This window comes from the organism of the source record quoted next, unplaced genomic scaffold (assembly GCF_019419815.1).
Source record: "Pyrus x bretschneideri cultivar Hongxiangsu unplaced genomic scaffold, Pyrus_bretschneideri_v1 Contig130, whole genome shotgun sequence".
Taxonomy (NCBI): domain Eukaryota; kingdom Viridiplantae; phylum Streptophyta; class Magnoliopsida; order Rosales; family Rosaceae; genus Pyrus; species Pyrus x bretschneideri.
In genome coordinates this window covers 305,870-318,263 of record NW_025999425.1, presented here as the reverse complement: position 1 = coordinate 318,263, position 12,394 = coordinate 305,870, and the positions used below count along the sequence as shown (strand labels likewise).

The window sequence follows — 12,394 nt, the reverse complement described above, 5'->3', positions numbered from 1 at the left end:
CAAGGAAATAGGCTAACAAAGTCTCATAAATATGTTCCTATCAAGAGCCTTGCTCTAGATATACACAGAGTGATCTCTGAGATTTGCTGGTATTGGGTGGAATCTCACCATAGATTGTGATCGTGTCGGCAAATCGTGTAATACACCTTCATTGTTTGATGGTACAAATTATGCCGCTTGGAACGAGAAGTTTCAAATCTTTTTTGAGGCACAAGATCTTATTGATGTTGGTTATTTCACTCTTGAGTGGAAGTCTCCATTGGGCCTAGTCAATAGAGAGTCTGTGATTAAGCCAAAATGTGAATAGACTCAAGGAGAAATTGCTTCGGCTATAGCAAATGGGAAACCAATTAATGCAATTGTTTCTGCCATTTTCTCTAATCAGTTTGCTCATGTTCGATGTTGCATTACTACCAAGCAAGCTTGAGACAAACTCCAAATTCTTCATGAGGGTGATAAACAAGTGAGAAATCTGAAGCTCTAAATGACCCTTTCAAAATTTGGGGATCTGAGAATGCTCGAGTCTGAGACTTTCTCAAGTCTTCTATAAGAAAGTTGAAGGGTTAACAAATGAGGCTTTGGGGTTAGGGAAGCCTATTGATGAAACAACCATTGTTCAAAAGATTTTGAAATGCTTGTCCAAGAGATTTCAAGCAAAGAAGGCTGCCATTCAAGAGTTTAAGGACCTAAATGAGATCAAGCTTGGAAAATTAGTTGGGAAACTTATTACTTATGAGATGGAGCTTGACATGGATGAAAGTGACTCCAAGAAAAGAAAAGAAGCAGCCCTTCGTGGTGTTCAGAATTGTGAGGTTGTTACTGATGTATGTAAACATGCCTCAGATGATGATCTTACTCTATTCGTTAAACAATTCAGAAGAATTCTAAAAATTAAAGGGAATGATTCTAAATAGTTTAGTGAGCCATCAAACAGTCGGGAAAAACAACCACTAGAGTGAAGAATAAAGTGTTCACTAGAAAATGAGACAAAGGTTTATTGAAGGTATCTGGTCCCTGCTTTGCATGTGGTGGAAGTGGGCATTGTTCTGCTGATTGTGCTAACACCAAACTCCTTGGTCAAAAGCGTGAAAAGGAAATGATGGTTGCTTTGAGTGATGACAATGAACAAGGTTTTGTGCAATCTGATCAGTTGTCAGATGATAAAGAAAAGGTTGTTACTTTTGTTGCTCCAATTGAAGAAGTGTCTCTAAGTGATGATGATTCCGTTCTAAATGGCAATGAGGATAAAACTTATGATGAATTGTGCATTAAGTATGATACTCTTTGATGAGACTTGCTCTACAAAAGTGGAGAAGATTGAACTACCTAAAAAAGTTACTGAGTTACAAAAGGAAAACAAGTATCTTCTTCTAGTCAGAATTAAACTGGATGAAAAGATTGGTTATCTTGAGGCTCATGTTGAGGAGCTAAATGGGAAAGCTCATAATTGCAATGACAAAGTTAAAGATAAAGATGTCATCTTTACTCTTGAAGCTCAAGTCCAAAACTTGCTAAAATCTCAAGAAAATTTGACGAATCAAATTCATGTGTTGTAGCCAAACAATGTAATGTATCATGAAACTAACAGGAAACAGCTACTTGAGTTGAATGAGGCAAATGATAACGTTATTCGCCTTACTATTGGAGCTAAAAAATTTGACAAGATGCTTAGTTTTGGGAAACTACACGGTGACAAAAGTGGTCTTGGTTTTGTAGAATGTGGCTCAAGTTTTATTCCCACCAAAACAAAATTTGTGAGAGAATCTAGGCCTGTATCTTAGAATGCCGAACACTGTCCGAAGACAAGATCTGTTCCTACGTGTCATCACTGTGGTGAAGTTGGGCACATTTGTCCAAAATGTAGAAAATTGTACTCTGGAAATACCAACTTGCTGAAGGATCAGGTGGACTGTCTCATCATCGAAATCAACAGAATTGCTCAGCTTGTTCATTCTTCTTCATCTGGAAATATTAAGCTAAGTTCGAAGTGGGTTGAGAATGACTCAAAATGGTGCCTAGTTGTTCTAAATGTTGTATCTTTAACCAAACCAAATGTGTGGTATCTTAATAATGGGTGCTCTCATCACATGACTGAAGATAATGAGGCTTTCTCATCTATTGCTCTTTTTATTGGCGGTGGTGTTATGTTTGGTGGTGGAGACAAGTCTCAGATCATAGGGAAAAATGATGTCAAGATCCCTAGATTACCTAAGCTTGAAAATGTTAGCTATGTCGATGGGTTGAAATCAAATCTCATTAGCATTATCTAGTTGTGTGATGATGTGGCTAATGAAGTGTGCTTCTCAAAAATAGGGTGTCGGATTGTAGATGAACATGGAAATAACTTGCTTGTACTCCAGAGATCTGGAGACAGTCGCTACATTCTTCATGATTCTTCATGTCTCTAAAGTTGTTGAATACTCCTAGTGTCACAAAGCTATTGATGAAGCTAGTGTTCTGTGGCATAAGGGACTTGGGCAGGTGAACTTCAAAGACCCCAATAAGTTGTCTAAATATGAGGTTGTGAGAGGGCTGCCACCTCTTTCTGTTTCTAACTCATATGTTTGTAGACCATGTCAATTGGGAAAGCAATCTAGGGTGGCTCACAAGAAAGTGACTGGCATCGAAACAACCAACCATCTTTAATTAATTTATACGGATCTTGTTGGACCAATTTGATAACTCATATATTTCATACATTTATTGAAGGAAGATTTGTGAAAAACATGTTCATTTAAGCAATATCAATAGCATGCAATTAACAATTAAAGGCGGAATCATGCTTGTATGCACTTAAAAACAAAACATTTACCCATGAAATTCAAAGCCTAGTAGATAGGTGAACCAAGACTCAACTCAAAACAAAGTGAGTTGAGAAATCAATACCTTTGTAGATTCCTCTTTGCATAAGCAAAGGCTAATCACCCAAAGAGAGGGCCTTCATTCCTTGCATCTTAGATCCATGGATTTGGATGGATGAAAAGGTTTCTCCAAAGTTCCCAAAATTGAGAACCTCTAATGATTCATCACCAAGGCATAATGAAGAAGAAATGAGTGACCTTGGAGGAGTTTGATTGCTAGATGATCCCTCCAAGGTGGCCGAAATTTTAGAGAGAAAGGAGAGCTTGTGTTCTCATCCTTTCCCCAAAAAAAATCCTCAATGAATTTTAGGCTATAAAGTCCTTTATATAGTCCCTTCAAATAAGTGACCTAATGGACCAAAAGCCCTATTCTTCTAACATGGCCGGCCTATAGGTTTATTGGGCTTTCAAGCCCTTTGTTTATTCAAGTTGTCATACAACTTGAGTTAATGGGCTTGACATTCAAATCCCATTGGGCCTTGCGGCCCAAAACTAACCCGAGGTCTTTAACGAACTTATTCGTTTGATTAATTAACATATTAATTAATCCTAGCCTTAGATAAATAATTAAACCATTTAATTATTCTTACTCATCTCCGTTGTTTCTTCAAACTCTACCTTACTCGGTGAACGATCCATTAGGTTCCTTTTAGCGAGGCAGTGGGCGATTAAAAACTCTTTCTAATCGATTGTGAATTGAAACTTACTTTCAATTCTCCCGTTAGTGATAATACACTTTTAGGGCTTCCACAAACCATGGCTGACGCCTAGCAGCATGTCATGGTTACCCAAGCTAATCAGAAGAGGTGGAGAACCTATTCAGTTTTAGGATTACAAATGCAATACGGTCTTTCTCTAATACAATACTCTTGACCACATTGTTTGGTTTGATAGTTTATTCATGTCTACTATCCAATGTGAATCTTGTACTTATATAATTACCTTGAATGTGATCTGGAACGCATTCCAACATCTCATTCATACTCTGGCCAGAGATTCTAAATCATATCATAGAGTATTCTCCCTCAAACAGTTTGAAGGTTAGAGATCCCTTGTTGCGCATTCACTTGCCTCCATGGCTAAGTGGCTTAACCCCGACGATGCCGTGGACACCCTGATAGAGTGACTTTGACATAATCAAAGATCAAGTACCTAACCACAAGACAGCTGTGATGCCTCAGGTCAAAGGACTACTTTGCATTATCCCAACCATGAGTTCTCATGTGACATGAATATGAGAACTCTTCGTTGATCGTGTTCAGTGAACTCATTCTCTATTGAGCACCTACGTACTTGTCTTGATGTCACACACACCAATGACTCGAGACTAATCACTCTCCCTGAGAGAAGACATAGCACGTACTGATCTTAACGGACTGTCAATGCCCAATTGACAATCCTATGATCAGGAACGTTTAGGATATGTCTACGAAAGAATGGTCTCATGAATCTAACTTCTTTAGATCGCATTCTCCCAATCACATATTCCTTGGACTTATCGTTTAAGCATATAACATTTATATGAGACGGCTCAAACAATAATGTTTGCCCTTAATATTAAACTAGATTAGTTTAACATGTGAAATGTCCATAAAGTATCATCATATGATTGGTTTTAGGGCACATTTCCAACAATCTCCCACTTGCACTAGAGCCAATCAGCTTAGTCATCAGTGATGATACCTCTTCTGTAGTCATTTCATAAATGGCTGAGTAGTAGGCCTAGACAATGGATATCTATATGTTATCCATAGAAGCAACCTTGAGAATAACGACGTCACCATTATACATGATTCTCAATCATGTGGTTCAGTCTCTCATTTGAGTTCGGACCTTGATGAGACCTTGATTCCCTGGCTTGAGCTATCGCCCCATTAGTGTCATACACTTTCTGGTTGGAACCGAATGGAGAGTTCATAAATGAACTTTCCCATCCAAACAACAATGTTGTAAGCTTCTATATGGCAATATATTTTGCATACATGATGGAACACATTAAAGTCATTACTTTTAACGTTTCCACCCAAATATCTCTTTAGTCATAATAAAGAGATATCTCATTATCACTTCATTCATAATGAAGAGATATTCTATGATGGATTAGATTCATAATCTAATACATTTACGCTTCCATTACGTTACTCTAATTCTTCCTCATTCTTGAGGAATCCATCCTTAGTATTTCTTTAAATACTTAAGGATTCACTTGACAGTTGCCATGGTTCTGATCCTGGGCTTGCACTGATATCATCTTGTACCGTTCTAGGTACAACTTATATCAATGTTTTCATACAATATGAAATACATAAATCACCTTTCTGCGTCTGCATAAAGGATTCTATTTACGCATTATTTCTTTGGGAGTCAAAGGGTACATTCCCTTTGAGAAGAACAACTTCCTAGTCTCACTAGAATTGTCATTCTAATTGAAGTTTATCATCATATGAGAAACTTCCTAGCATCTCTTGTCTATTTTAGGGATTGATATAATCCAATTATATCTTGAAATCTATCATTATAGATTTCCATCCCATGTATATAGACTATGTCTCCCATATACATTCTATCATTATAGAATGTTTAAAGTCATAACTTTAACGATGAAGAATTCCTTTCATTTTCAAAATTAATATATATCATGTATATATATATATATTCAAATTTAGGAATATGATTAACTCCCACTAATCTTTTGTAAACCTAGTAAACAAAAGATTCATTTACATCTTTATGAGAAATCAAACGATTTGATCCTTTTTCTCATAAGATGCTTATAGCTCCCACTAACTTGCTGAGATTCATGATGGATGGATCTCTATAACTTATATGTCTTGTGATTCTTAGTTTTAGACATATATTATCAAGACTATCTTGATAATGGTTTCGGAAACCGATATTATGTCCAAACATTGAATCACCATTTAGTTGTTTCTTGCAATCTTCGAATTAATTGAAACTAAGACTATGTCAAAGACGGTTTCTTCAAAGTCAACCATTTTCTTTGAGTGTAGTCACCTTAAGCTACCGATTAGCTATTAAGGTTTCATTATTTCGATTCAAATGGTACTTTACCATTTCCTTGAGTATATGTCATATATATACACTCAGTGTAGTCATAAGGATTTTCATTCTTATTTCTTTCGAATTAAGAGGTGTAACTCTATGACATAGTCATAAAGTTCAAACCATTCAACTGAGACGATTTATATATCCTTCTCGACTACCTTGGAGCTTGTGGTGTAGGAACTAGGTTGTTATATTTGTTGATCATATCAAACAAATATTGCTTATTAGCACACAACCCCAAATCTTAACATGTTTAAGATTTGTCTTTCTTTCCAACTACATCTTATGGAGTTATGAAAATTTTGGAAGATCTTCTAATTGACAATCATATTGTTTTAGAAGTATATATATCCTATATATGGGTAATAGATAACATCCAACGAACTAAATTTTATTCAAGTTCGTTCTTCTCCTAATGGAGAAATTCATTATCTTATGATGCTATTTTCCTTGATATTTTCAAGGAAACTCATCTAAAGTGTTATCTTTCCTTGGATCAAATCCAAGGAGGTAAATACTTTAGACGTCTTACTCATCAACTTACATTTCTTGAATTCTTTGAAACCTTTTGCAAAGTATTCGGACTTGTGTTTATTCAAAATAAACTATAGTCCAACCGAGAGTGATCTTCGGTGAATGTCATACAACATGAGTAGTATTATGTTGTGGATAAGTGCCACTAACATCTAAGTGAATTAATCTCGACAACTTTGTGATTCTTTCTTCTTTCCAAAAGAATAAAGATTCGAACATTTCGCCTCTATACAATTTTAACAAGAAGGTATTGGATCCGGATCTTACGATCCAAAGCATCCATCTATGACCAACTCGTAACTTATGTTTTAGAGGTATCACAACTCAGTTGGGATTAGTCACTACCTTGCAACCTTTTGGGTTTTAAGCATCATCGTATTCTAAACAGTTAAACTACCACATCATCTCTACTATAGAGACAACCAATTACAATAATCTAATTATTGATTAATAAAGAACAATGTTTTGTCAAACAAAACATTCATCCATCTCTACTATAGTGACGGATTTAAGTTCCTTAAAATTGGAATGTAAAGACAATCTTTAGTATTTTCCAATTTCTTTGGTAGTTCATATGAGGAAGTAAGTACAATCCGCTTTCGCAGAGATCTATATTTTATTCACTTTCCGAATGTGAAGTACTTTCTCTTCTCTCATTAATCTTCTACTTTTTATTAGCACACTTTTACAACAATTGTAAAACATAGTTACTAATACGGAATCATGCATTCAAGTAGAAGAACCAACTGTTTTGAACTATTTCAAGAACATATTACAACACCTTCGAAAGGTGTGTTCTTGACACTTGCAAGACATTTCTTGCAAATACCCCTTCCAATGTCCATCCTTTCATAAAGAAAGTTTGTTCCCTTGGAGTTATTTTGCCTTCTTCATTTGACTTCTCCTTTGACTACAATAGTCATGGTCCCTAAACTCCCACTATCTCTCTTGAAACTTATTTCAATTGTGTTATACACATCAAACAATTTGGAGAGTGTGTGGTTATTGTTCACTATATAGTTTACAATAAACTTAGTGAACCATTAGGATAGGGACACAAATGTGAAGTCCTTGCCTAGTTTCCGTCTCGTTAAGTGGTTTAACACTTCAACACTCAATGATTCAAAATCATCATAAGTCCATATAAATGGACTATTTTTGTCAACCAACCATTATGTTCTAAACATAATAACAAACTTTCAAGAGTTGTTCAAGGCAACTCTCATTTCTTCATACAACAATTTTGTAAGTGAAGAATCATGGCACATAAGGTGTCCATGCCCTTGTGCTTACTTCTCAAGTTCCTTGTTCGTGTAACAAAGAGACAAGCACTAAAGTTTGTGTTGATTAAGGGTTGTTCAAAGCAACTCTTATTTCTTCATACAACAATTTGTATTTGAAGAATTATGACATTAAAAGTGTTGTCCTTCTCATGTTAGACTTATCTAACATATTCTTCCAATGATACATTATCAATAGGAAGATTGTGAGGATGAGACTACTTAGTTACATCTACAAGTCATTAAAGACAATCTATGGGATTGTAGAACTAAGTCCGGAAATTAAAGCATTCGGCTTTTCTTTGTCAAGTTTTGGATAGCGTTTGCAAATATATTGGTAAACAAATACATAACGAATATAAATTGATTGATTTTAAGCTATTTGATCCGGGTCTTTAAATCAAAATAGCACCACCCACTATTTTTAGCAAATTCCATATCCCTCATCGGAATTCGAGAGTTTTAGAGGAAACTCTTAGTAGGGTATGGGAGGCTCACTATTACCAAGCCCACCTCACGATGATACGATATCGGCTAGCATTAATAATAATGAGAGAGTACGCTTACTCATTTGCATCTCTTGCAAGTACCCATCTTATTTGGCCTCTAGAGAATGTTGCCTCACAATGATATGATATCGGCGCCATTGCACTTAGTTAAGTTATTCCCACCATGCTTAGTTCATGAAGGGGTTCAAGAATAGCCTCACAATGATATGATATTGGCCATCCTCGTTGCCTACACTCACCTCATCATATGCGTATAGACTCCTCCTGAGTGTAAGCATGCACTTTGTACTCCCCCATGATAGTGTGAAGCCGGTGTACAAGTCACAAACGATTGGAGCCTACCACGGTGGAAGGCCACGAAGAGATATTCAAAGCATCTCTCGCTTATCAACTTAATATTGATTTGGTTGAGGGTTTTTAGGTCTCATCACATATAAACATACATTTTAATCCAATTAAAACATTTTGGTCCTATTACAACTATTGGTCCATATGATTGATTTAGTAGTATATAATACTCCCACTATGCTTTTAAAACGGTTTTTAAAGCAAGAGTATATGATACTACTAACATAAGGTTTGCATTCATTGATGGACTATATAGTTGCCTTAGGGCCTTAGGATGACTATGAACCTTTGATTCGATTCAACACGAGCCTAGTGTTGAATCTCGGTCTAGGGATGGTGATTGATTTTAGTTACGCGTTTAATCACATTAAGGCGTGTTGTCTTATTGGGCGTTGGACCCAACTACTCCAATTTCATGCATATCGAATAAAACAAGAAAGGTGTACTTCAAAGTAAATAAGAGCTTATGCTCTTTTACAACAATTGATCAAATCAAATTACTTTAAAGTAAAGAAGAGCTTATGCTCTTTTACAACAATTGATCATATCAAATTACAACCAAAATTTAATCTACTCATTCCCATGGTTCAAACAAATTTGAAACGGCCATTCACATAGCTCAATTATCGTAGGCTAAGGTTCATAATCACCCTTTCTTTAATTAATTAACGCTTTAACTAATTAAACTTGAATGCAACATTTTCATTTGGTTTTTGTATCCATAGAATTGATTTAAATGGAGCTAAATGAAATGAAAATCCAATTCTCATTTAAAGAGACAAAACAATTTTGTTCTCTACCTAATTTGGGCCAAAATGCTATGACCTCAACTTTTGCGCCATTTTACAAAACTTAAACTTTTGGGGTCACTTTGTAAAAACACAAAAGTCCACTACTTCATGTAATTACAACTACAACCCAAAAAATTTCCACAAAAGCTAAAACTTCATTAAAGGAGCAAAACAATTTGTCCTTTTAGTGATTTTGGACCTTTACGTAAAAACGTAAACTTTTGGGTCAAATTGCAAATACACAAAAGTATCAAAACTTTATATAATTGCACAAAAGCCCCACAAGGACCCTAATTGAGTAGGGTGGCCGGTTTTGAAGCAAAGTAATAAAAAAAATTTCAAAGTTTTTGTAAGTGGGGTGTGTGTAATGGAATAAATCATTACACACCTACCCACTAAAATTTCTTTAATTTTTCAAAACAAATATCTAAGATATTTAAACATAAGAAATATTTCAAAACAAAAACTTTATGAAATAAATCAAAACTTTGAATCAAAACACCAAACCTTTTGTTCTTGGCAAGAACATATCAAGAACAATGAAGAACATTCATGAAAACCCATAAGAGCTCCATGAACATTCTTCACCCAAAAACATACCAAAACCACTCAAACTTAAGGGAAATAACATACAACCATACTAGGGTACATAGGGGTTCCAAAAGTCACTTTAAAACACTTTTAACAAGTCAAACAAGAACCCAAAAATCCACCCTTTGGATTTGGCCGAATTTCCCCAAAAACATGGCACCAAATTTTAGCTCCAAAATTCATGCTCATATGAACTACATCTACAACATTTGAGATGGCAAATTTTCTAACAAAATTTACATTCAAAGAAGCAAGAATAAAGCTTGTAACAATTACAACATTCAAATCACAAACTATGAACTACAAAACCCAAAAGGATTCACCAACTACTAGACTTAGGCTCTTGATACCACTCGAAGGAAGATTTGTGAAAAACATGTTCATTTAAGCAACATCAATAGCATGCAATTAACAATTAAAGGCGGAATCATGCTTGTATGCACTTAAAAACAAAACATTTACCCATGAAATTCAAAGCCTAGTAGATAGGTGAACCAAGACTCAACTCAAAACAAAGTGAGTTGAGAAATCAATACCTTTGTAGATTCCTCTTTGCATAAGCAAAGGCTAATCACCCAAAGAGAGGGCCTTCATTCCTTGCATCTTAGATCCATGGATTTGGATGGATGAAAAGGTTTCTCCAAAGTTCCCAAAATTGAGAACCTCTAATGATTCATCACCAAGGCATAATGAAGAAGAAATGAGTGACCTTGGAGGAGTTTGATTGCTAGATGATCCCTCCAAGGTGGCCGAAATTTTAGAGAGAAAGGAGAGCTTGTGTTCTCATCCTTTCCCCAAAAAAAATCCTCAATGAATTTTAGGCTATAAAGTCCTTTATATAGTCCCTTCAAATAAGTGACCTAATGGACCAAAAGCCCTATTCTTCTAACATGGCCGGCCTATAGGTTTATTGGGCTTTCAAGCCCTTTGTTTATTCAAGTTGTCATACAACTTGAGTTAATGGGCTTGACATTCAAATCCCATTGGGCCTTGCGGCCCAAAACTAACCCAAGGTCTTTAACGAACTTATTCGTTTGATTAATTAACATATTAATTAATCCTAGCCTTAGATAAATAATTAAACCATTTAATTATTCTTACTCATCTCCGTTGTTTCTTCAAACTCTACCTTACTCGGTGAACGATCCATTAGGTTCCTTTTAGCGAGGCAGTAGGCGATTAAAAACTCTTTCTAATCGATTGTGAATTGAAACTTACTTTCAATTCTCCCGTTAGTGATAATACACTTTTAGGGCTTCCACAAACCATGGCTGACGCCTAGCAGCATGTCATGGTTACCCAAGCTAATCAGAAGAGGTGGAGAACCTATTCAGTTTTAGGATTACAAATGCAATACGGTCTTTCTCTAATACAATACTCTTGACCACATTGTTTGGTTTGATAGTTTATTCATGTCTACTATCCAATGTGAATCTTGTACTTATATAATAACCTTGAATGTGATCTGGAACGCATTCCAACATCTCATTCATACTCTGGCCAGAGATTCTAAATCATATCATAGAGTATTCTCCCTCAAACAGTTTGAAGGTTAGAGATCCCTTGTTGCGCATTCACTTGCCTCCATGGCTAAGTGGCTTAACCCCGACGATGCCGTGGACACCCTGATAGAGTGACTTTGACATAATCAAAGATCAAGTACCTAACCACAAGACAGCTGTGATGCCTCAGGTCAAAGGACTACTTTGCATTATCCCAACCATGAGTTCTCATGTGACATGAATATGAGAACTCTTCGTTGATCGTGTTCAGTGAACTCATTCTCTATTGAGCACCTACGTACTTGTCTTGATGTCATACACACCAATGACTCGAGACTAATCACTCTCCCTGAGAGAAGACATAGCACGTACTGATCTTAACGGACTGTCAATGCCCAATTGACAATCCTATGATCAGGAACGTTTAGGATATGTCTACGAAAGAATGGTCTCATGAATCTAACTTCTTTAGATCGCATTCTCCCAATCACATATTCCTTGGACTTATCGTTTAAGCATATAACATTTATATGAGACGGCTCAAACAATAATGTTTGCCCTTAATATTAAACTAGATTAGTTTAACATGTGAAATGTCCATAAAGTATCATCATATGATTGGTTTTAGGGCACATTTCCAACATTTATACCATCAATTCCTAGTCCCTTTGTGATATTTTTGAGTTAAACTAGTTACATTTTACCCTCTTTTGTGTTAGTGTGCAGCTAATCATATTTTGGAGCTCAGTTGAGGACAAATAAGGCAAAATGGTGCTAAAAGTGGAGAATTGAATAAGGATGCCAATGTTGACAAAGAATTAAAAGTGGACACTGAATATGGTGCTGAATATGGCTCTTTATAAGACCAATAACAGCAAAAAACGTGAGAATTAAATGCCCAATTACTGGGAT

General features: G+C 35.8%; 1 protein-coding gene across 1 annotated transcript; it reads left to right on the top strand.

The window, feature by feature from the left end:
- The first annotated feature begins 338 nt into the window (after positions 1-338).
- LOC125475073 lies at positions 339-2,270 on the top strand. Its single transcript, XM_048579380.1, has 4 exons — positions 339-452; positions 552-824; positions 1,004-1,272; positions 1,865-2,270. Exons 1-4 carry the CDS (start codon positions 339-341, stop codon positions 2,268-2,270), a joined length of 1,062 nt encoding a protein of 353 aa, XP_048435337.1.
- Positions 2,271-12,394: the final 10,124 nt, after the last annotated feature.